Raw genomic sequence first — 26,178 nt, 5'->3', positions numbered from 1 at the left:
GTTAAAAAGTTCTTCTTATATCTCCTGATGAGACCATGAAGTTTAAATAATCTGAACCCTGTTGAAACTAAAAAATGATCCACAAAAAAAAAAAAAAGCCAGTCATCCTTTTTGGAAACGTTTTCTTACATGATTTTAATGGTCGGCAAATTACCAACTCTGCACCGCCAACCAGGCAAAACCCTGAGACGAGCTCAAGTTACCTAATAAAGAAAGTCCATGTCAGCAACGCAGAGCAGCTTAGCAGAATGACTGACATGCTATCCATTTTGTTTTGCTTGAAATGGGGCTGATGTTTGGTGAGGAAACTCAGACAAATTTCTGCACAGTGTTACCAGCGAGTCCAGTAACGTTTTGCATGGCAGCAAATCCCCTGGAAGGGAGTTTAATATCAGGTTCCTGGAAGAATCAAACTGCGCGACAAAATGCAGAAGGAGTCAGAGGGTTCCATGTAAAGGTCTGAAGAGGTGAAACGCACACAGATAATCAGCAGAAAAGAGCAGGATCGGTTTCTCCCACTGAGAAATGATGAATAATCTGTGTTTCTTTATTTTTATTTTTTTTCTGTCCTCCGTCTCTGACTCCAGAACCCTGCGGATAACACACACAGAATCATTCCAACCAAATCAGTAAATTGCGCTTGGAATTCAACCTAAACACACACAGACGCATGCAGCTCCGCCTGAGGGAGGCCGAACGCTGGAACCCAAAACCCGGTCCGCTTCCAAAGAAGCTCAAGAATCCAAAAAACGTTCCGACAACTCAGGGGGGCCTGAAAAAAAAATCTAAAAAAAAGAAGAAAAAAAAGAAATCCTGGAGCAGCAGAAGTGCAGAATGGACAGAAAGAATGTGTGCAGAGAGAGGCAAAAAGTCAATGCATCGTAGTGAACTCTGTGGGTGTACAAATATAGCCGCGCCGCAGGGCTCAGATCGAATTTCATTGTATTTATGCTGCCATCAGTCACAATAAACAGCCGGCGGTCGGCTCTGTCAAAGAGAGGCCAGACGACTTCAACGCAGACATGTTAACAACACGCTGAGGGATGGATGGAGGGATACCGGCTGAGGGCCATCCAACACATACAACAAGGCTGATGCTGCTATCAGCAATGCTAACTGACTGATGGAAATATCTCACACACATTTAAACAAGTGGTGGGACTTGATTGAAGTCATTAGTCGAGTTAATTACAGGGTCTGTTTTATCGAAAACAAATCGACAAAATAAGCAACATTATCAAGTCAAAAACTGGTAAATTACTGAATGAATACACAAATGAGCTCAACAACAAACATATTTATTGTTTTTAATCCGTTATTAATCCATCAGATTGGTGCAAAGTGCCAAGTTCTAGTGAAGCTTATTTGTCAGATTAAAACTTTTTATTCTGTATTAAAATGTTTTTCATTGGATTGATGTAATATTCTAATTTGAGAATGTACTGATTAACTGCGTTAAAATCCTAAACCTGTTAAGATCTATATAATTAATCAAATTAACATGTTAAAAGTCCAGACATGGTTTCCCTTATGTGACTGGAGATATTGACTGCAACATTATATTTATGTATCCTAGAAATATATTTGTTCAGGGTACAAATGTCAAAAGTTTATTCACCAAGAAGGTGAATATCCTGTTATTTGCTGGTTAAGCTGCAGTTTCAGAGCTATTCTAAATAACTAGAGTGTGTCTATATTTACAGTAGAAATGTCAGTAGATGCATTTAAAAAGTTGACATATTTTCCCTTTTAGTTTTATTATATGAATATTAATTTCTACTGGAGATGCTGAGATTTTCTTTCAGTCGTCTGCCACCGGGCATCTGAGCGGCACCTTTCATTTTCACTTTCTTCAATCTTTCCACAATTTTTTCAGGGGATTACACAAGAAAACCTCTGTCAAAATATTCCCCTTATTTCCGACGAGTCGCTTTCTTTCCCACGGATGTTCATGTCTTCACCACCTCATCACCGTTTTCTTCCAGGAACAATCACAGAGCTCTATCTGCAAAGCGCCAGCCAAGCTAGCATCCAGGTCTCTGTCAAGTCGCAAAGTGATGTCTTTACCAACCAGCTGTGGTTAAAAGCAGGAGAGGGAGAGAAGTCCTCAAAATCAGAGATTTCAATCAAATATATAAACCACGGATGGATTAAACTCAGGGATGCAATAATAAAATTAAGTAAGAACATGTTTACATTTTGTAAGTCAAAGTACGGTGGCGATAAATGGCGAATATTTTGAGGAAAACCCGGCCTAAATAGAGCTAAATATACGACAAACTACATGCTTTACTGAACATAAGTTTTCTCTCTTCAAAGAATTTGCTAGTAAATGACTTGATTTGTGATAATCGGATTGATTTGTCTTCTCGAGAAGAACCAGAAATCGAGAGCTCCTTTATAGATCTAGTTCTAACACGCTAAAATTAATTTTGTTTGTTGTTTTCCGTAAATACATTATCAGCATTTACTCTCTTAAATACTGATAATGTCACAATAGTGATGAATTTTAACATTCATATTGAGTCTTAGAAATGGATAGTCTAAATAAAGCACTTAACTTTTTAAAGGTAATCAGACTTTTGAGGAAATTTTGACTCATATTCACAGTTTCCTGGAGTATAAATACCAACGTGACACAGGAGTCCATTTCTCTCAGGCTTTCTTCAGATTAGGAAAGACAAGAGAACATGCTATTTAAAAAAAGAAGAAGGGTTTGATCTACAAGACAACAAACATCTCTTCATTTTCCAAAATTGACAGTCAGGCAAACAACTAATCAACTTAAAACACTGAGACGTGAAAAGGCTGGATGGGATCCCAGGTTTTACAGCTAAGGAGTTAAAAGCGAGGCGTGGCATCACAAGTTTCCTTTAAGGCCATTGTCCTCGTCTCTACGAAGGGCGCCAAAGTGCGTTGGTCGCTTCTTTCCGCCTAATTACAAACGTGAGCAGAGGTTGATCCCAGAGGTCAGGGATATCGGTGACTATAATCCGGCTCCATCATCCCGTCTGCTTCCGTTTCTGCGAGCCAGCGCATGTTTGAAGTCGACAGGAAGCCGGATAGCAGGGCGTGCGTGACGGTAGAAATCAAGGGAGCTCAAAGAGTTGGGATCATTACTCTGATTGAGGGCAGCAATTTGTCCTGCCTGGTCAGAGACTAGAAGGAGGTTTTCACTTGGAGATTCACTCCGTTCTGTTCAGGTTGGCTTGTGGGCTTTATAAGAGGACAGAACTGGTTCATATTCACAATATGTCAAACAAAGCAAAACGCCAAGAGCCCTGACATATTCATCTTCTAACAAGCAGCAGTTCCTTCCTTTCAGTCTTAAGCCAAAGAGTAATCACTCGTTCTCCTGTTTTCTGCTCCAATCACAAATCAGTGCTTTCACCCTCTCCAATTTATTTTCTATCCATTGATTTGATTGCTTTCTTCAAGCATCGTGATTCAGGGCGAGTTGGTTTCTGTCTGCTTTCCTGCATGTGTGCATGTTGTTCAACGTGTGACTGGCTGAGACCCAGCTTTGTTCAACCCTTCCGGACAGGAAGGAAGCCACTTCTGGATCGCTTGTCTACTTAAAAGAAAAGTAGCTGCATAGTTTAACACTTTAATCCACCATGAACAGAAACACACTGTAGGTAACTTTGATGTGTATGATGATTTTGATTATTTATTACTAGTTTTTTGCAACTGTTGACTATATGTTGCTTTTTATGATTTTGTATTTTTGTGTTTTTATGATATAAAACACTGAACCGCCTTGCTGCTGAAATGTGCTTTGTAAATAAACCTGGTTGATTGATTGGCAACTGCATAAACAGGTTAATAATGTGAAATTTTCACAGAAGGGCTCAAGGCTTTTCCCATAAAACTCATATTACTGAAAACATAGAATATATAATATACTTTTTAAACATTATTATTGTCAAGATAAATAATATTCTGCAAAGTAATTAGTCAACTGTCTGCAAGCCAGGACCTGTGTAAAACATTAAAATGTGTGAACTTAGGCTCATACTGCACAATTATTACCCATTAAAGAGTCCCAAAACAACACCATGTGACAATTGTTGGTATGTAATACAATATACCAACACATTTTCACAATTGGTTGATATTTTATGCAATTTTTACCCAATACATTGAATAAAAGTGGACTGACAATAAAGCCCTGAGGAACCGCACATGTGACATACAACAAACCATTATATACCAACCACTATATATTTATATCACTGTAAGACTCAATTTTGCCAACTACGTTGAGTAAAAATGGCCCAAAAACACAACATGATAACACATTTTTATAATTTATTGGTATTTTATTAAATTTTTACACATTAAATAAAAAGTAGACCGCCTTGAGAACCCCACCTGTCACGTTTGTTGGTATGTGATAATAAATGTTGCATACCAACAAACAACAATTATATACCAGGAAAGTTTTACAATTTGTTGGTATATTATGTAATCTTTACCCAGATGATATAATTTTTCCCTTAAAATTGAACAAAAGTGGCCCGAGCACACATACCTGAGGAACCCCACATGTGACGTTTGCTGATGTTTATTTCTATCTAAAAGTAGTGATATGTTTTTTGTTTTCACCTGTTTCACTTGTATGCTGCAGGACATTTTCTTATGACACTAATTGAGTGGACTCAAGCACTTGAGTTCTCTATAATACTATAATTTTTCATGAGGAATTGGACGAACACCAAGAAGCTCACCTGAGATGAAGATCCTCAGAGTATTTCAGGCAAGCATAGATGAACTCTTTCAGCTGGCAGTAGGCTTTTGGCACAAACTCAGAGAAGGGAAGCTTCTTGGAAGCTAAGCTAAAAGACAAATTGAGTTTTATGTTGGCTTTAGGATCATCTGCTGTGGGTTTTCGGCCTAGCTCAAGGTCGCAGCTCTCTACCTTTTCCAGTTCCGGGTCTTGGAGGGGAAATTGAGACGTGTACTGTCTGTATTCCTGCTCTGTAGAAACTGGGATTGGACTGAAGTTGTCCTGGTCCAGAATCTGCCTGCAGCAAAGCAAACAGAATGTCAGGTAATATTTTCCGATCTCCTGCTTAGATGCTATAAAACAAGAGAGAAAGACACCATGAGTCTCTGTTTTTCCTTCTCAGAAACAACCAACACGTCCCACTGGGGGTCATTCTGATGCTTGAGGTTTTCTTACCACCCTCCCTTCAGTCAACACCCCCACTTCTTCTTGGCGCTCCGGAGCTCGGACGTTCCAGCGTTCCATGGAGAGTCCATGAACCGGAGAGGGCTCTCTCCCCAACAATGCAACACAACATTCCTGTGGCTTCCCAAGTGCTTGTGTGTGAACGAGAAGAGAGAGGAAGGAGAGGGAATGTGTGTGTTTGTTTGTCCGTTCTCACTGCTACGAATCCCAGTGGTGTCACGGGACAAAAGGGATGCTGGAACAATGGCACGTCGGGCCCAAACACACATTGGCCCAACCCGACTCCTGAATGCTACTACCCATTCTCTTCCGGACACAATTTAAAGCGCTTCCTCTCTCTGGCTGCTTGTAAAACTTCAAACCCCGCCTGGCCCGTTTTGAGAAAGGCCTCAGCTTCCTCGTGACCTTCTGATAACCGCAGCGCACAACCTGATCCCTACCTGAAAGTGATGTTCCATCGCTTCAGCAGGATTTCTCCGTACTGCTCCCTCATTTCCAGTAGCATGTCAAACAGCTGGGAAACGGGGAAACCATAACCCTGCACATAAGGACGGGAAAAAACGACGTCAAAAACGCCTAACAATAACCAAAACAGGAGAGTTTCAGCCACATATTCATTGGTTTTCCAGGCATTTAACGAAAGGGCACTTTCAATACCTACTACTGAGTTTTGACATAAACATCAGTTTTTACCTTGGAGCAGGACCTTAATAGCTTTCAATAAAATGATACAGAAACTACTAATGTTTAGAATAGAATAGAAAATAAGTCTCAAGATAAATTTTGTACCAGAAGTTATTGCGATAAACAACAAGCTTCTCTGAAAGGATGCTTGATTGTTGAAATGCAAATAAATATTTCTACACTCATTATTAAAAAGGGAAAATGAAAATTCTAGTTAAAGAGTAAAAAAATTTTTTAGTTTTTCAAGTGGCACAATTTTTACTTAATTTTATTATATATGAATACCTCTAGGCCTAAAGAGGCAACATTAGGTATTATCCAGGTACATAGTGCCATTTTATGACACAATCAGGTATGTATGTTACCTTCAGTTGTTATACAAGTCAAATATGTCAAAAGAAATTTGCGCCTTAAAATTGGGTCTTTGTCATTTAAAAAAACCCTGTTCTTTCTGAAACTCCAGCTCCAGGAAGTTGTCACAACATGGCTCCTCTATTAACTCTTTAACAACATTTTTACCACAGTTGCACTGAAAAGTTGCTCCAATAATGAGCTCAGCTGATGCACACCAGGTGTTTGCTTATTGCTGCTGGCTAGTCTGAAGGAGCTGCTCTGTGAGATGGGAGCTCAGAAGCTTGGAAACTAAACTCAGAGGAGGAGCTGCTTTTTTTAAAGTGAAGTTTGGTCCAACTAGGCGTTTAGTGCAGCTGAATGGTTGCCATGCAGATTAAAACATTTCTCAAACATGAATGAAAGAATCAAAGCGACACTTCAGGTACGTTTTTGATGAGGGAATAATATTATAACATGAAATTGGGCTGGAAAAAAAGAATACTGTAAAAATCTTCTGCTTAACCGTTCTACTTTAGCAGAAGTAGTATATCTCTCAGGAGTGTTTATTTGTAGATTAGCAGACTTGACAACCCATATTTTTGTGTATTTGATTCAATATTCGCATTTCCGACTAATTAGCTACTCCAGATGGAAATTAAAGACTGACTGAAAGTCTTAAATATTGAACTTTGTTCAGTATTAGAGTAAAAAGTCAGGCCTGAAATTGAGAGAAGCAATCATGAAAAGGAGCCTGGTGTTCCTTTTCTGGAACAGAAAAGCCAATAAAAATATGAGCGCATCGATTCAGCTGCTCCTCATCACTTCACATAAACGACTGGTGGGCATCAGACCACCCATTCATCAGACTCCATGCTTTCATCCCATCCAGCTTTCACCCACACCCCTCACCATCTCTCCATCCACTCATCCATCACACTCAATCCATCGAGGGCCGCTCATAAACAGAGACGCATAAACAGTAAAAACTCACATTGGATGATGAACTATTATTTCTAACATGGTTTGGCTATTAAAGGAGTCTCTGGAAACTGGCAGCTGTCCACTTGGACACAGACTGAATGCTGATAAAACAAGTTTCAGAAAAGATTCATGGTCCTCCGGGTTAAAAGAGGCAAGGATGTTTGAGGACTTCAGAGGTTCAAACACAAACCTGCAAAGTGTCGGCAAACAGGACGATGAGGTTCTTCAGATCCAGAACCAGGTCCGGGTCGTCACAGTACGACTGCAGAGACAGACCAGGACGTTATTTAGAAGATCGGCAGAAACACCAAAATTATTTACAAATGTTAAAATCAGAAAGTTGGTTTGCTTTATCTTTGTTTGATTTATTTGCGAGTACACTGCAAAAACACAAAATCTTACCAAGTAATTTTGGTCTAATTTGTAGAGGAAATATCTTAGTAAACTTGAAATGAGACAAAACTAACTAACAAGTCACTTTTCAGCGAGAAATAGAAGTTTAAGTAAAAAAATCCTTTATATTGATAAACAAGTACTAGTTCTATTGGGATATAAATTAATTTATCTAAAAAATGTCATGTTATAAATGAAATAATCTGCCAATGGAACTAGAACTGTCTCATCAATTTTAAGGAATTATTTACTCAACACAACTCTCTGTATCTGGCCAAAGGTTTCTTGTAAGTTGGTGAACTTGACAAAAGACAAAAATAAGATATTTATTCTACAAACGAGACCAAAAATACTTGGTAAAATTTTGTGTTTTTGCAGTGTAGATGTTGGAAACCATCATCGACCACATCTCAGAGAAATCAAGAGCATTTTCCCTCTGGCCTGGAGGTTTGAAATTTCTCTGAGATTTGTGCCTCTGGTAACATGTTTTCATCTCCTTCAACACATTAGCTCTTTTCAGAAAACCCAAAAACCAAATCAAGTGACCAAATCAAGTTTTTGTGATATTGGAAGTTATTTTTAAATTTGTTGTTTCCATCAGCCATTTCTAATTCACAAAAAAAATGTATAAATCAAAACATAACACCAGTTATAAACTTCCTGCACCTAACAGGTCTGATGGTTTATGATTCTATTGCAGGATTTTCTTTATTGAATATTTTAGAAAAATCAGACAATATTGAACTGTTATTATGCAGAAGTTTACAGTAGTATAAGCAGAAAACTCAGTCAATTGTGACTGAGTGATCAGAATAATCGATCTGATTTTTGATAATTAGTTTAGAAAACATCTTACAGAGTGCGTCCTCAAGGCAGCGACAATTTTAGACAAAGCCAACTCCCAGAGCTCCTCCACGTAGGCTTTGTTGACCAACCCCTGGGTGGTGTGAAGGATGTGGTCCTCCACGACAAAGAAGCTGGACGGAGAGAGAAACGCCAACACTTCATGAACAAGAAACAAATTTAAGTTAAATAAAATAAAAAAAACTTTTTAAATCTATTAATCGAATTTTTGGTTTTTGGAGATTAAATCTTAGCAAATCCAGATTTTTTTTCCCCACCAATGAACTCCCTGGGTGATGTCAGCAAGTCCAAGGCAGCCATCTCGTTTGACAAGCGTATTTTTACTTATTTGGATTTTTCAATTCTGGTCAACTCCACAACAAAATATTACGCCCAGACTAAGCTGTTTATTTTTAACTAAGACAATAAAATCGTAATATTAGAAGAAAGCTGAATCGATGCGCTCATATTTTTATTGGCTTTTCTGTTCCAGAAAAGGAACACCAGGCTCCTTTTCATGATTGCTTCTCTCAATTTCAGGCCTGACTTTTTACTCTAATACTGAACAAAGTTTCAATATTTAAGACTTTCAGTCAGTCTTTAATTTCCATCTGGAGTAGCTAATTAGTCGGAAATGCGAATATTGAATCAAATACACAAAAAATATGGGTTGTCAAGTCTGCTAATCTACAAATAAACACTCCTGAGAGATATACTACTTCTGCTAAAGTGGAACAGTTAAGCAGAAGATTTTTACAGTATTCTTTTTTCCAGCGCGATTTCATGTTATAATATTATTCCCTCATCAAAAACTTAGTTGTAATATTTGAATGAAGTAGTGATTTTACGTGAACTCCAACAGGAAAATAAAAAAAATGAGGAATTTTGAGTGTCTTGCAAAGATGATGCTCAACTTTGATGCTCAACGTTGAGCATCATCTTTGCACTGCGTACCTAGAGGGCGCAGTGGAGTTTACAGAATAGTTCAGAGAAATGCTTAATATTTTGATCACCGTCAAATTGTCTGTAACACAACTTATAAACGATTGTGCAAACAAATGTTTCTATTTTTAAAAAATCTAGACCAACTGAGCTGTTCAAATCAAATTAACTTTTTCAAAGATTTTTCTGATTAAAACAACTTTTTTCATATCTTTTTCTGATAAAATTGTAACTTTAAGCCATATCTCCCATTCTGATGAAAACATTATGTAAATGTATTCTACTGACACATAATGAATATTTTAGAATTAATCAAATTTGTAACAAAAAGCTGCAACACAAACTCCTCATGACTCCTTAAGTTAGAAAAACATCATCAATAATGATCAGGATTGATACTTTTGCAGCTTTTCTGCATTTCCAGAGCAGCAGAGATGAATCCTTGCTGTACAATCAGGCACTGAATGCAAGCGGTGCATCCATCCAGTTTCATGATGCCGACGTCCTAGTCGTTCCCGACACGAAGCCCGAATGAACGGATCAAAGCGTCTGCAGTGATTTTTTTTTATGTGCGCTGACAGAACGTCTCAATCAAATCGTCGGCCGCTCAGACTTCGCCAGACCACAACGAGCTGCAGCGAGTTTTCTCTGCTTTCAGACGACTGCGGGAAAATGCCCACTTTTTTGACCGATTTCAAACAATTTCTCTCGTTTGTTTTTTCTTGTGTGTGTGTGTGAAAAAACTTGGAAAACATAACAGCAATAAACCTCAGATGTTTTCAGCAACGTCTTGATCTCTAGCTTGCAGATTATAAATTAACTCTGGTATATTACCTCCCACTCAACTCAGAAGAAGTGGTGAACCTCAAATCAGCCGACACTTCTGGTCTGTCCTAAAGGACATCGATTTATAGCTCTTGTGGTTTATTTACATGAATCTTATCAACGAGAGACGAGACTCTGTCCTGTGATGAACTTCAATGTTTAACATGCCAACTGAGCTCTTAGCTTTATGAAATTTCCAAATATATATAAATAGCTGCATAAAAAAGGCATGAAGATGACAGAAGGAAGGATAAATAGATAAACCAATCAGAAACTGCTTTGTTCAAGACATTTTGAAAACCAAATATTTCAAAATATTATGTGGCCACTGGTACACGTTGTACGACTATTATTTCAGTTTATATAAATTTTAAAAAGCAAGCTATTAATGGATGGACCTACCCGACAATCTGATTGAAGTACCTCCTGTATCCCTCCAGGGTTTCATGCTAGAGACGAGTAGAAGGAAAAAAAACACGAGTACAGAAATACATAAAAGTTACAAATTATCACTAAAAACCAAGCTTGAATGAAGTTTAATCAACATTCAGCATTAAGTGGCTAATTTGCAAGATAAAAATGTCTGTAGGATAAATGTCTAATTCTGCCTTGGAGTGTAAAGGAAAAAAAGATGATTAAAATAGCTTTGAGGGGCGTTTGGAGGCCTCAGTCCTCAATGCGGACTTTGTGGGTTCGACTCCCGGGCCCGGCGACCTTTGCCGCATGTCTTTTCCCTTCTCCTTGTCCTCTTTCCTGTCAGTCTACTACTGTCAAAAAATGCGAGCCACTAGCGCTGCTAAAAGCTCTTCGGAGAAAAAAATGGAAAAGAAAAAAATAGCTTTGCAATTGCTACATAGAATTTGTTTAGAGTAGAAATAGTTTCACTATGAGTAGCTGTATTAACTAGTTATCACTTATGTTTAAACCAATTAGCTTTCAGCTAACAGATAAACTAAATAGCCCTTCACCTTATGTGAAGTTAATTTATGTTTACAGTTAGCCTTTCACTTCATCCCAGTTAACCTTCAGTTTATCTGTAGCTACCTGCTAAGTCAGTTAGCCATTAGCTTTATCTGAGTTAGCCTTTAGTTTATCTGAAGTTATTTGTTATGTTCAATACAAGTGGCTTTTAGCTTCACCCTAGTTAGCCTTCAGTTTATCTGTAGCTACCAGTTAATCCAGTTAGCTTTTAGCTTCATCCGAGTTAGCCTTGTGTTTATCTGTAGCTACCTGCTAAGTCAGTTAGCCATTAGCTTTATCTGAGTTAGCCCTTAGTTTATCTGAAGTTATTTGTTATGTTCAATACAAGTGGCTTTTAGCTATACCCTGGTTTGCCTGCACTTAATCTAATTTGCTTTTAGCTTCACCCTAGTTAGCCTTCAGTTTATTAGGAGTTAGCTCTAATGTTTACTCATGTTAGTTTTTAGCATCATTCTAGCTTATTGGTTTAACTTGACTACCATTGCCTTGCCAATGTACCTTGTCTGATCAACTCAAGTCAGCTGTTAGCTTAACCCTAGCTGGCTGTTTTCTTAATCCTAGATAGCCATAAATTTGCTTCCAGTTACTTGAACAAAAGTTTGATTTCTTTGTGTGATATTATAAATGGTTCTCCAAACTGAGATCACACAGACTGCTGTATATTTAAGGTAATGCTAGCTAGCATTAATTCACTTTGGTAAAAGGTTTACATTTAATACAGCACATCAATGACTTTCAAAATAAAGCCCTTTTTCACATTTGTTAAGGTGTTTTTTAGGTGCATCAGTGAGTCAGGTTGGGGTTGTGTGTGGAGTTAGAAGTGTGTGGCCCTCCATGACCGTGACAGTGCGGGGTCGTACCATGTTAGAGTGCGGCTGCAGTACGAGGCGAGCTTGTTTCCTCCTCTGCTTTCTGTAGTAGTTCTCAAACACATCACGCAAACCCTAAAACGTAAACGGGGGTTAAAAACCAAAGGTGAACAAACAGAGCACAACAAGTGTATGAGTTTGAAAGCTTCTACCAAACCTGAAATGGATAAAGGAAATTATTAGTATTTCACAGTTAAGATTACAAGTTGTACCCTGAAAGGTTAGATTTTTTCATCACCAAGTTGTTATGGTAAGCGAAATTGACCCAATTACCTCAGTGTAGCTATTTTAAATAAGTGAATAACAGACTGTGACCTCATCGGTCAGCCGTCGGTGAGGTCAACCACCGCCTTAACACACAGACAGAAGCTGCATCTGTTTTTGTAAACTTGATCACTTCATATCTATTTCTTCCATTACACCGAAGCTGTTATCTCTTATCTCCCTGTGGGCTGTGCGAAATCTGTTTGAGGTCTGAAACCAGGACCTACAGTCACTGCTGAGGTCAGAGATAAAAGCCTGCAGCCAGAACCCCTCAGGTCCTGACCAGACCACCATGGATAAACTCCCACATATCTGCTGCAATGGACCACCAGCTGTTACCACTGTGATAACAAATAGAGATCAGGTTATTCGCTGACATCTACATGCACCAATTTCTCACACTTACACAATAAAGCACATAAACTTCCATTTTTCTTTGGACAATCTGACCACTTTTCAACTGATTTATGCAGCCGAAGTTGCATTTGCACAGATTTTTGCCTTAACTGAGCTAAACTTAAAGTGCTACTCCTACACAATATTTAGCAGAAGCTAATGCTAAGGCGCTAACTTCACTAACTTGTTCCTTACTGTCAGTTTTATTTTGTTAAGATGCTTTTTGTTTTAAATAAAGTTATTAGGAAAACAGACAGAGAACGTGAGGAGAGGAAGTGGAACTGCTGGATAAACAGTCGTCACCCCCTTCAGAATAAGAGCATGAATATAAATATCTACTTACATGAAGAAGAAGAAGATTATAAGCAAAAATTCAAACACAGAAACTAATTTTATCTCGGAAAATTAAAGTATGGGAAGCTAACTGTGATAAACATTTTCAAAGTTAGCTATAGCGCTAGACAAAAAGTCAGTTTTGCAGTTAGCACATTAGCAGCTGTTTACTGTTGTAAAAAAAAAAAAGTTGTCAACTTCAAAATAAGAGCATGAATATAAATATTTACCAAACTTGAAAAAGAAGTCAATTAAAAGTTTACAAAACAGCGTAAATTATCGATTTAGAATTTATCTAGAAATATTAATGTAGGGGAAGCTAAAGTTAGCTTCGTTATTAGCGTTATTAGCGCATTAGCAGATTTGCAGAAATGTGCCAACCATTTTCTACTTACACAGAAAGTAAAATCTCTGTTCATCAGGAATAGTTATTTATTTGAATGTAATCTGTAAATTGTGCAGATTATTTAATTTATAGGAAACTGATCTGTCTGGAATACGTCTTACCAAAAGTACTCGTGAAATGTGAGTATCGTCAAAGAGTTGCTGTGGGCAGGAAGGATTTCTATTAATCTCAAGAAGCCTTTGTATGACCTGAAGGAACCAAAGAGTCAACATGATCGCTTTGCACTTAAAGTAAACAATATTTTTTTTTTTTAATAGCAAGTCTTGGCTGCAAGATGTCCATTGAAAGCAAGAAGTTACAAATACAACAAAGCATTTGGCAGAAAAATATGAATCTCATTGGTGGAGATCTAGATAACATCTTTGAACTCTGTTTGGTTTGATGCTGTGAGATGAAAACACGGCGTGCTTTAATTCTTTAATTCCCAGTTTGACCCTAAGCCGAACAATGAGCATTCAAACAAGCGAGCGGCATCAAACGGCCGTGAACTCTTCGTTTTACGGCGCTGGGATCCCAGAGAGGGGAGCTGAGGGGTGAAACCTGGGCTGGGAGGTGGACGTGACCTTTGTATCGCCACAGAAACAAAGGATATGCAGAGACTGAAGCAAACTGAGAATGATAAAAACCAATAAAATGAGAGGTTAATGTAAACAGACTGAGATGGAATACAACTTGCTGTTTAAGGTTACATTACAGCAAATGTTCACTTGTTTATCGTAGAAACTTTAAGGTTAAAAATGTTAATTTATAGATAAGAAAAAAACATTTCCCTTGCTTTGTCACACTTACATGTTTTAATCTACTGGTTTTTTTTAAATATATGTCACGTCCAAAGATGCCTTAAATGGGGATTTTATATGTAAGCCTGTCACAATAAGCAATAAATCAATTAATCTTGTGATAAATTGAATGCAAGTGAAACCAAAACAAATATGGCGCATCAGTTTTTATTCAGCAAACCAGCAACAATATTTTCACACATGGTTTGGATGCTTTTTCACAGAATAATTGACTAAAATAATGGGTTTTAGTATTTATTCAGGTTGTCTTATATATTCAAAACGTGCAAACACTTTCAACAGCTCTGTGTAGCTGTTAACTTTCAGGTAACTCTCATCAATCAGAAGAAGCTTGTTAGGCGACTTGGAAAACTAGGTCTTATTTTGACCAAGCTCCTTCTCGGTGTTCATGGATTTTCCTCTTTGCTGAACATTTCCACACTGGAGGATCGTAAAAAAGCAACCTGCACCATTTCCCCGTCTCTTTAAAGACCGTAAAGTCTTGTGTGTGCTCGATTTTCCTTCGCTTTAGTCCAACCAAACGATGTCTCCTCCAGAAGAAAAACCTCAGCAGGTCAGCTCCGATTCTGAAGAAAGCTCCTCGCTGTCAACCTCCCCTCCCTCTCTGCTTGCCGTGTTTACATCAATCATAACTCGGCCCACGTTGCCCAACATGAATTACAACAAAGGCGCATTGTTCGGCCTGCACGTTGCTTAATAACTGCTGGAAAAATGTGGACTTTGGGCACGGAAAACGGCAAGGGGAGAGAGAGGAAAGAAGATTCCTCTTCCAGACTCCCCAGAAAAGTTAATGAAAGCGTTCCGTCACTTTTTACAGCCAAAATGTGAGCACGAACATCAGAGAGGCAAAATGAGTGGTGACCTCAGAGGTCAGCAGGTCAACCCTTTCAACACCTTCCTTCTCTTCTTCTCCCACAGTAGCTGCCTCCCTCTCTCTAATCTCAATCCCTGTGTTGTGTTTTCTTCCTCGCTTTCCTGTTTCTGCCCTTTCAGCCTCCCTTCGACCTTCCTCCATTCCTCCCCTTCTGACCTGTCCTTATCGCTCTTTAGCTGATTCACTCTCCAGTGCTATGCCTCCAAGGGCCTTCATCCTCTCCAACCATAGCTTAAAAGTTTTTCTTCTACTGATTTTATATCCTCCATCAATTTTTTATTCATCTTGGTTTTTTTGATACGTACATCAAATGAGTATTTATTTGCTTCCGGTAATCTTTCCGTTCGGTGTTGTGCAGCCATTCCTCTTAAGATCCTAAAAAGACAGACAAGTATCACTTCAGCCTCTTCCTGGGTCTGCACTCTGTGAAACCACCAAGTCTTTGTTGGTTTTTCACCACCAGGACTATTTCCTTTTGAAACATCTCAAATCTGACATTTTACAAGAAATGTATTGAGGCTAGAGATGAAGAGGCATTTGGGGACAAAGGCCAATCCTTCCAAGACCAGAACCAAGACCAAGCCTTCCAAAACTTAAAGCATTTCAAAACCAAGACCAAACCTTCAAAGACCAAAAACAAACCTTCAAAGACCAAAAACAAACCTTCAAAGACCAAAAACAAACCTTCCAAAACTATGACCAAACCTTTCGAAACCAAGACCAAACTTCACAAAACCTTCCAGGACCATGTCCAAGACCTTCCAAGAAACATGAGTAACCACTCAACTTTAACTACTTGGTTAAACTAATTATCACATACTGATATTAAAGCTATTAAATACAATCTGCAAACTGAATTCATCAGCTTACATTGCACAAAAGTTGGATGATCAATTTAGATTGGTCATATCAGGCATGGATTCAAGACTGGTCCTATCAAAAACACATTTCAAAACTGGTTTCAAGCCCTTCCTGCTGAATACCATAAAATGCTCAAATTTTATCTGTGTTGATCCACAGATACAAATTGTAAAAATTCAAGGTGTACAAATACTTTTGCAAGATGCACCACAAAAGAAAGTACACATTGGTAACAAGTTGTTAAAACCAGCCAAAAACACCATAAAAATATGAATAGACAAAGATTAGCTTTGATAAATTCTTCTCCTTCTTCACTTTAGAAATGTTGACACCATCACCTGTCTAAACCTGGTCAAACGTCTCTTAATTGTCCGGTTTTCCCAGGAGCTTCTACTCCTGCGCTCTCTCCATCATCTCTTCCTTCGTAGCCTTTCTCTCACCCTGATTCTGCTTTCCTTTACTCCCTCCATCGTTCTCCTTCCTGTCAAAGTTCATGCACTTCCTGTTAGCCCCCCTCAAAACCCCACCACACAAAAAACTCTCAGTGCACAGAAACACCGACCCCGTGGCCGAGCTGGCCCGGTCACAACCCCAACACACAAACACGCTCAGTCAGACCAGAAATGTGCAGCTGACCCCACCGTGGCCCAGTCAACACCTCCACCCGTGTCGCTTTCGCTCAGACTGAGAAGAGACACGCAGCTCGGTTGGAACGAAGCCAGGCCTGAACTTGGAGGCCTCGGAGAACACAACAGAAACCTCCTGCTGGTTGCAAATACATCGTCAAAACTCAATGAGTCTGATGCACTGGAGTAACACCTGGTTATACTGACGAATCAGACACAACCAACAGTTTTTCAGCTTGTAATTAACCAGGAAAAATAACATGCAACACTCGAAGAAATAAAACAAGACTAAACCTGAAATGAAAAGCTTTTTTATATATATACCACAGACTCTAGGGCAGTGCTTCTCAAATAGTGGGGCGCGCCCCTTTGGGGGGCGCGGTGCGATACTTGGGGGGGCGCGTGTGATCCTGGGGAACAGGCTTTTTTTTGGCCGTACTAGTATAAAGTGTAATTGCGCACAGTAGGCGGCAGTGGCGCTCTCATTGTTACTTCTGTCACGTTTGCGACAGTGCAACATTTTACGACTTACAAGACAACAGGTTTGCCTTGGTTAGCAGTGTTAAGTCAACAAAAAGCTCCGACTGCGTTCTGTCTATGGCCTCCGTTATTCAACAACCCCCAACATGAAAAAGTTTTTTACAGGGATGAAAAGAAAAGCGGAGAGAGACAAAGATAATGAGACAACAGAAAGTCAACCGAAAGCTAAGAAGAGGAAATACGACGAAGCGTATTTAGCGCTTGGCTTCACTGTGACTACAGTTGGAGAAGAGGAAAGACCGGTGTGTTTGCTGTGTCTAAAAATGCTCGCAGCGGACAGCATGAAGCCAAATAAATGAGCGCGTCACTTAAATACGTTACATCCCAATCACGCCGATAAGCCGCTAGAGTTTTTTCAGCGAAAACGTGCTGAATATTGCCAACAGTCATCCCGCTTTGTGAAGGCTACTTCAGTAAACCATCAAGCGCTGCTAGCATCATATAAGGTGGCGTACCAAATTGCGCAGTGCAAAAAGCCCCACACCATAGCAGAGGAGCTGATACTGCCTGCAGCAGTAGACATGGATTTATTTATTTTTAATTTCAGGCATTGATGCACTTAAAATCTTTTCTGTTGCAGACTTAAAACACAATTTAATAAAGTTATTCTTTGTAAGTTTGACCATGTCTTTCTTTTTTTCTTTAATGTTAATAAGGAAAAAATGTTATGCAGAGATGGATAGTCACGGTGGGGAGTGGGGGGCGCGAATAGTTTTCTTCTTGCTAGGGGGGGCGTAACAGAAAATAATTGAGAAGCACTGCTTTAGGGATAAAAAAAGATAACAGAAAATCAAGTAGGGAGGAAGCAGTCTAAGTAATGCCTTATCAATAATAAAAGACGACAGTGAATCCAACGTTGAATGAAAAGAGAAAATCAACTAATCCTGGAGTACATTAAAGAATAACAAATAAAAAACGTTTTAATTTGCACTGAATCTCAACTTAAACTTCCTTACCAAATTTGGAATATGCAAAGTGAAAGACCAATAAACTGATCAATGTTTATATTGAAGTATTTTCCAATATGACACTACGTCAGTTTCTGTAAGTGTAAGATAATGGACAGCTGGGGTTTTATTTTAATCAGAGAAAATATCATCAGTTTAGCTCTCTTTGAATTTAACTGCAATTTTAAAGTTGTGAAGTTATGTTCAAAAATATAAAATGTAGACTGTAGATTGGTGATTGCTTGATCTAATGTGGAACCAGAACAGCATCATCAGCATAAAGTCATTTGACTTCATTTATTCTGGAGAAATAAAGACCAGAAAAGGTGATTTAATGCAGCTGGTGAGAACGAGATGACAAGTGGATTAAGAGCAGAGGTGGAAATGCGTTCACAGTTATTTAGTTTGCAGGAAGGAAAGGAAAACATGAAGAGGAATGACTCACCAGCACAGTGTAGATATGGAGGCAGCGGTACACTGGGGAGAAATCCACCAGATCCTGAGCTCCTGGGACCTGGTTACACAAACATTTACCATCTTTAATCCTCTAAAAACAGGAAATACTTTTGATTTAATAAATGACACCAAATTATTACAGTTGTAGCTAAATAAGCAGCAAAACATAGAAAAACTATACATTTCTAAAATAAATTTCACCAGCTGTTACATTTTTGAAGAATGAATTTTCACAGAGAATTTTACGTTAATAAATTTACTAAAATGACAATAAAAAAACATTAATGCTACATCTGTGTGCTTTCTAACATTTTCAAACCACGAGTTGATTAAAACAAAAAAAGTAAAAGAAATAATCAGCCAAAATAAAGAAAAGTGATCCGTTTTAAAACAGTGTATGCATAATTAGGCCCCTGACTCCATTAATTCATAAATATCTTTAATGATTAACTGACAGATACAAAGAGAAACTAGTTGTTACATTTTTGAATAATGTTTGAATATTGAAAAAATTCTGAAAGTTGATTAAAAAAGAGAGATAAATGAGTTTACTTTTAATAAATAGAACAAATTTTGAAAGCATTGTTTGATTAATTTTGCGTATATATTTATTTATTTTTCTCCAAAAACTGTCTCCCCTCAAGTACTAAAAATAATCCCATAAAGCATTTTAATGAATTTAAAGACTTTTTAAAATTATTTAAATGCTATTTTAAAACCCTTTTTTGTTGTTGTTGACATTTTAGGTCTTTCCAGTTAATTTACAGATTTTTAAAAATGCAAACAACAAATTGTGATTTAAAGTGTCCCACTTAAACAAAAGTTTAATAAAATATAATAAAAACTAAAACTAGTGGCAGTTTCACTCTATTATTTTCTGTTTCTGGACATTCACAGACTGTTTAAATAAAATGTTCTTGTAGATTTAGCAATTGTGTTTTCTGTAAAATACAAAAAACTGAAACAAAATTGGACAAATAATGAATTACGAGCGGATAAAAGATAAAAGAGAGACAAAAGTTAAAGGTGTTGAAAAGATGTTTTGATGTCGAATAATAAAAGCAGCTAAACAAAAAAAAAAAAAGGAGTGAAACAGAAATAAGAGTCATTAAATGAAGGGAAGGGAAAGACGGGCTGGTGGTTGGCATTTTTGAAGGCCGCTGGCGCCAAAACGGTCGTAACCCTGACGACTGCGGGGTCAGGCCTTTGTTCCAAACAAGGTCTTCACACGAAGAAGGTTGAGTCGAGTTTACAGGACGTCAATAAGCCACAGAGACCTGAGCATCAGTGCCAGCGCAGGGCGGGCAGGGAGGTGACAAGTTCAGCTGCATTGTACTTGGTTTTCCTCGAGTGGGAACAACAGAGGAACTCCGATCCGGCCAGGGACGACTAACAGCAGGTCAGAACGCCGCCGTGGCAAGATGGCATTCATGGAGCCACAAATGCCATCTTTTATTGCTTAAACTTAGTTGAACATTTCTGCTCTGGCAACAGCCTGGCATACACAACAGCAACTAAATAAATAAAAATCAAAGAATGGGAAAACCTCACTGGAATGTAAATCAAATGCAAATTATCTGCAGGCAATTTCATTCTCACTGAAAGATAAAAATGGGATCGGATCATCAGATTGACTCCAAACAGGTCAGGTTTGATGATTCTTAAGGTGGAAATGATGCGCAGACAATCAAGCAGCTGCACAGAGGTGCTTATTGCGCTTCGGGTCTGATGAAAACATCGTCGATGGAAGGATTTGGAGGGAACGTTTGATCAGAGATCGTACTTAAATCAAACAAAGCTTTCAAACTGCTTCCAACTTTAAAAACATCAAACTCATTTTGAAAGTATGTTTTTTTTATGTTTGAGAAAAATTCTATTTTCAAAACAGCCTTTGAATAAAAGTACATATGTTGCCAAAAAGTCATAAGAAATATGTTATCTGTCTAAAAAGGTTTTTTTTTCCATCCATGAGTTTAACTTCAAATATTTGCACATTGATTTTTAATTCTAAAATTTATTCAAACAAAATTGAATTAATCAATGAACTAATTAATCAAAAATAATTTGATTAAATCAATAAAATAAACCAAACTAAAACTAATGCAAGTGATTATTTAAAATATGTTATTTACAAATTAAAATTTAGGTTGATTAATCAATTAAAAAACAAATTAAATAAATAAATAGTGATGTTAAAAGAGAAGGTGGAAAATCCTTATTAATAGGTTGAGATTTTAAAAAGCTGCTTAATTATTTCATTGTTGTTAAACATGAACCTCTATCAGATCAGATCACAGCTGTAACTTGGATGTGTTTGCGGTGCTGTCATGCTCACATCTTCCTCCTCTTCATCCTCCACGTCCAGAATGCTAGAGTCCTGTTCAGACAGGGGACTGCCGCCCTCTCCGCTGCCCTCTGTTACCACCGCCGCCTCCTTCCTGCCGCGCCGGCCAATCAGAGCTCTGGGCTGCAGGGTGACGGAGCTGTCCAGCGAGCGCTGCAGCTGAGCCTGAACAGAAACACGAAGCAGAAGGTCACCAGGGTCAAACGTCGCTCTCAGAAACCGGTTCCCTCTTTCTTGTACCCTGGGACCGGCCGACCTGCATTGTTTCTGTCTGTCCTAGTTATTTCCTACATTTCCCAGAAAGCTTTTCAAGTTGTGCGGAGGAGAAGCGGGAGGCTCTTTGGCTCGACTTCAGAGCGCAGCGATGGAGGTCCTTTGATTCTCAGAGTCTGACACCAAAACCAGATGTTAGCTGATAACAATGACACACCGTCTCTGCAGAAGCTGCACCGCATCTGTTCAACAAAACTCCCCAGGAAATAAAATATGGAAACCAAACAAACCAGGATTCAGATGCGAAGAATTGTACATAACAAAGAAAAAACACAAATCTTACATAAAAATAACAAGTTTGCAGACGGAGACCAAGTGTTTTGTACTGGAAGCCTTGTTGCTCCAAACGTGAGAAAACGTCAGGGAGATAATAATGAAAATAAAAAAAAGACAGGAAGGACGATGAGTCAGTGAATAAAATTAGACTTAAAGCAGAAACGGATCACATCTTAAACCTGCGTTAATTGTTACCTTTCGCATCAGTCAGGTTATTCAGAAGAATCGCAATGTTTTAATCCATTCAAATGGAAATAATAATTGCTGGTTGTGGAGAAAAATGTGCAGAAAACTATTTTTGAGAAAAATAAAATGGGTAAAGTCCAAGTTTATTTGAGCAAAGTGCTCAAATAAACTTTATTAGTGCTTTATTAGTTTAAAGTGCTCTACTTCATAAAAAAAATCAATCACCAATTATGAAATAAGCAATAAATATTACATTTTGTCAGTTACATATTAAGAAATTATTTTAATTTTCCAAAGAAAATAATCAATAGGTGAAATTGATAATGAAAATATGGGCGTTTGGTTGGATTTTGGTTCTTTTGTTCAACTAAACTGATCTTCTAATCAGTTTAGCTCTGTGGTGCATTCAGGGTTCCTACTCAGGGGAAAACGTCATAATTTTGCAGGTTTTTTAATCAATATCTAATGTCCATCTAGATATTGAGGATTTCTACAGCGTGTCACGTCTTTATGTTTACAAATGTAACTGAGGCCTCTAGTGTTGTTCTTGGTACCTGCAATGGTCCGGCTTGAGGTTCAGTGAAGTTTGTGATTGTAAAATTAGAAGTATGAAGCAGTTTTGCCAGGCTGATAAGGAAAGATTTAATAACTTTGACTGTAAACTAGTCACAGTGAAGTGATTGCTGCAGTTGTGCTGATGGTAATTTCACAGATTTGATCCAAAAATGCCAGCTTGTTGGAGATTTCTCAGTGAATCCACCCATCTACCTTCTGGTTTTACCTCAATACTTGTTTGGAGAATTTGGACCACTTTATGCACCATCTCTTCTTCCTCCCAATTTACCCCCTCTGTCCCAAATGTTTCTGGTGACGCACAGTCCTGCACTTCTGCTTCAAGCACCACATAGAAAGGCTTCCCCAGAAGAAAGGCCGGCTTTAAGAGGGTTCCCCTCGCAGAACAACCCACCTTTGTGCGGCCGGTTTGAACAGGAGCTCGGCGAGTGCGTCAACAGTGTACCGAACACACCTGCCGAGGAATGCAAGAGGCAAGCCGAAGCGCCAAGTGGGTCTTCTTGACGTTGATGCTGACGTCTTCAGAGATGTTCTCCCTCTCTGCCTCTTTTCACATCTGATTATGTTCATTTGCATTTGAAAGCAAAACTCAATTCAAGTCGACGACATACTGTTTCCTCTAATTTCCCAGATTAAGTTTTGGAAAACCTGAGTTTGTTTGACGCTTGGAAATGTTCCCCCTCCTGTTCGGAGCATTTTCCACTGATTTTCTTAGCACTTATTGTCTTTTATGACTCATTTACCTTGTGATTGTGCGACCGCCCGCATGTGGGCATCAGATCAAAGATGGCATTGTTATTCTTACAGCATGCCGCATTCTTCCGGGTCTTGCGTGCACACCAGTTTTTCTCATCATGGCTGTCATTAGCGGCCCAAACCAAGCCGCTCCAGGTCCCTGGCGTGTCCGTCGACGTCCCCTTCGGCAGAGTGAAGCGTAGCCTACGTGTCGGCGCCGGCAAGCAAAGGAAGCCATGTTCAAAAGGAGCTGAAGCCCGTCAGGGCGTGGATGGAAAGATGCCCTCACATCTCCAAGGGTTTTCCCACAGAAACAAAAAAAAATGGAAAATGAGGGAGGTCAGAAGCTCAGCGTGGGAATATAACTAATGCTGGTTCAAGACGGAAAAAAAAATATCAAACTAATAAGTTGATTATTTGATAATATATTGCTAGTGTTTTTTCATGTTGTTTTGGATACGAGCGCTCGTTGATTCCTGACCACAGTTTCCTGTTTTTATTTATATTTTTAGAAGGCATTATTTCCGTAATGACAAAAGACAGACACATAAACCTGGATCATTGTTCTGCGGAAAATCGTTCCACTTGTACGGAAAAACGGGAGCATTTTCCTGAGACTGTTGCCTCATTGATTTAAAAAAGCAAACTAATAACAAAGGATCAGACTTCAAAATAAAACGAGGATCCACCTGATTAAGACTGAGAACATCCTGATTGGGACATACATACTGTAAACATTGCGTTGTGAAGAATTAGACGTTAATTTTAATCTGAAAACATTGCAAATAACGCAAATATTGCAAATCAGTTACTTTGTCAGCTATTTTGTCTTCTCTTATATGTAAAGAAAATCTTGTTTTTCTTCTCCAGGTGATTAAATTTCTTCCTCAAACTGTCAGGAAGCTCCATCTGTTGGAAACAGAAATCTGAGACAGATGAAAAATGGTTGCTGAGGTCGTTTATGTTGTTGTTATGCCCTAGTTTAATTGGCTAATTAGCAATGTTTGTGTAGCTTAGCCAGTAAAAGTCGAGGTCAAAACTCTGTGCTGCTACTATTTAACAGATGAGGAGCTGAAACGTCAGAAATAATGCAGCCTGATGCCCCTGCTGGGCAGAGTGACACAGCAACCCACAACGGTACATTTTCTCTTTCCTTGTGATGGTTCGATACACCGACGCGCCACGCGCACACACACACACACGTGTGTGTTCGGTAACTAGATACAGGTAATCCATCTTCCTCCACTTCACAGGCCCTGCAATCTGTTTCCCGTTAGGACGACGGAGCAAAAGCTCCAGACCCGTCTGTCGCTGCAGAGCAGGAAAACGGGAGGAGACGGGGAACTAAAGGAGGCAGAGAGGAGGTGGAGGAGAGACAACAGGTTCTAAGACTTGTGGAAATGTGATGAGATGAAAGACAGAAATGTTAAATGATGAGGAAAAGCTTCTGGTTTCTCTACTTCCTCTGAATATTTTTCGATTTTTGCTGCATTTCGTCATAACTTCATTCCCATCATAGTCTCACCTCTCAGTCCCGCCTTGGGTTCTTTGATGAAAGATCACCCAAAATTACCAGTAGATTCAAATCCAGTGTTGGAGAGATTGGATAGAACTCAATGTTATGGTTTTACTCAAGAGCAAATCAACCAAAAAAGGTTGAAACTGTAGGCTTGTTTGATACTAAGAAGAGTTTGACCTTATTTATTTTAAAAGACCTTTTTTATGTTTTATTTTGCACATACAATGATCTTCTGACCCATTTTGTAGAAGATGGATTCAATTATCCAATTTTTCACTTCCAATACCAATTCTGACATCTAACCTTTCGTATCGACCAACAATAATCCGATACAGAAAATCAGTGCTGAATTGATTTAAAACATTTCTGTTTTTAGACGCAAACATAAATGTACTGGCCTATATAACAAAAAGGTGTGGACAAAACTGCTTCAGATGATATTACTTTTCCCTTAAACTTTGCTCCATTTTTCTTGGTTTCTCTTCCCTGAACTTTCACAGTCACATAAAGACGATTACAAAGTCGGCCTTCTATCACTGAGGAACTTTTCTAGGATTAGAGAAATGATGTTTCAACAAGATCTAGAGAAACTCATCCATGCATTTATCTTTAGTCGAACTGATTACTGCGACAGTGTTTTCACAGACCTACAAAAGAAAAAAATATCTATTCTCCAGCAGCAGCAGATCCAGAACGCTGCTGGCCTGACTAAAACCTCGTTCTAACTCAGGAAGATGGAGCACATCACCCAAGTTTTAAAGTAGTTTCTAATGTACAGACCTTCCAGACCTGTGAGGTCTTTGGTTCTGCTGTACATTCCCAGAACCAAACAAGGAGAAACGGCATTCAGCTTCTATGCACCACAAATCTGAAACAAACTTCCAGAAAACTGAAAAACAGCAGAAACACAGAGTTCCTTTAAGTCAAGATTAAAAACCCACCTGATTAGTTGCTTTTGATTACTAATAAGTGGAACATTGATCAACATATTTTATGTATATTTGCTTCATTTGGAAGAATGTTTATTCCATGTTTCATGATAACTGTAGTATAATTTTTTAATGCAAAGCACTTTGAACTGCCTTGTTGCTACACAAATAAACTTTGTCTTTCCTTTAAGGAGTAATTTCTCCTCTCCTCCAGGTGTTTGACTCCTCGTCCCATACCTGACATTTCAGTCTCTTTTTTTTCCACATTTATTCATCCCCATTTACTTTTTCCTTTCTCATCCCACTCATTAGCTCCCAAACCGTTTTTTCCTCATCATCCACTTCTTCCTTTCCTCTCTCTTCCATGGCCCCGTGGCAGCAGACAATAGCCCCATTGTAACCCGTTCACTCTCCTCTTTTTCCCCTTCTCTCCAGATCCATTTATTTTCACATCCTCGGTTGAGGGAGTCGTAACGACGGCTGGATTCAGAGAGTCGGGCTAATTTGGAACAGAGCACACCACAGAGACATGCTGTCTGAGAGAACGAGAGGAAGAGTTTGGAGAAGAAGGGCGAAACAAACGAGACGGGGAGGAGGGAGAACGTCCCAGCACTGATTACGTGACGAGATAATCCCAGAATCGGCATCAGCTCTGTTGCTTCATAATTAGCGGTTAGCTTCCTCGGTGGCTGAGGTGAATTGTCAAGCAGCGATCCTTCATGTAAAGGTCAACATGGGGTTGGTGGTTAGCGACCAGCGCAGCATCCGAGGCTCACTAACAGAACTATTCTGAAC

At 38.8% G+C, this 26,178-nt stretch overlaps 1 protein-coding gene across 1 annotated transcript in view; it reads right to left on the bottom strand.

Annotated features, from left to right (window-relative positions):
- The window catches only part of LOC129356672 (exocyst complex component 6B-like), a 55,293-nt gene that overhangs the window by 16,016 nt on the left and 13,099 nt on the right, over nucleotides 1-26,178 (bottom strand). Inside the window, exons 7-15 of the mRNA XM_055026242.1 lie at nucleotides 20,884-21,057; nucleotides 18,538-18,606; nucleotides 12,037-12,120; nucleotides 10,598-10,644; nucleotides 8,442-8,562; nucleotides 7,383-7,454; nucleotides 5,635-5,732; nucleotides 4,915-5,027; nucleotides 4,731-4,833 (exon numbers count right to left, since the gene is read on the bottom strand). Coding sequence (XP_054882217.1) covers nucleotides 4,731-4,833; nucleotides 4,915-5,027; nucleotides 5,635-5,732; nucleotides 7,383-7,454; nucleotides 8,442-8,562; nucleotides 10,598-10,644; nucleotides 12,037-12,120; nucleotides 18,538-18,606; nucleotides 20,884-21,057 — 881 coding nt within the window. The remainder of the gene's footprint in view (nucleotides 1-4,730; nucleotides 4,834-4,914; nucleotides 5,028-5,634; nucleotides 5,733-7,382; nucleotides 7,455-8,441; nucleotides 8,563-10,597; nucleotides 10,645-12,036; nucleotides 12,121-18,537; nucleotides 18,607-20,883; nucleotides 21,058-26,178) is intronic.

Source organism: Poeciliopsis prolifica, unplaced genomic scaffold (genome assembly GCF_027474105.1).
Source record: "Poeciliopsis prolifica strain line A6 unplaced genomic scaffold, Auburn_PproV2 SCAFFOLD184, whole genome shotgun sequence".
In the NCBI taxonomy this organism is placed as follows: domain Eukaryota; kingdom Metazoa; phylum Chordata; class Actinopteri; order Cyprinodontiformes; family Poeciliidae; genus Poeciliopsis; species Poeciliopsis prolifica.
Note: the sequence above shows the minus strand (reverse complement) of the source record. Positions and strands in the feature narration are given on the sequence as shown.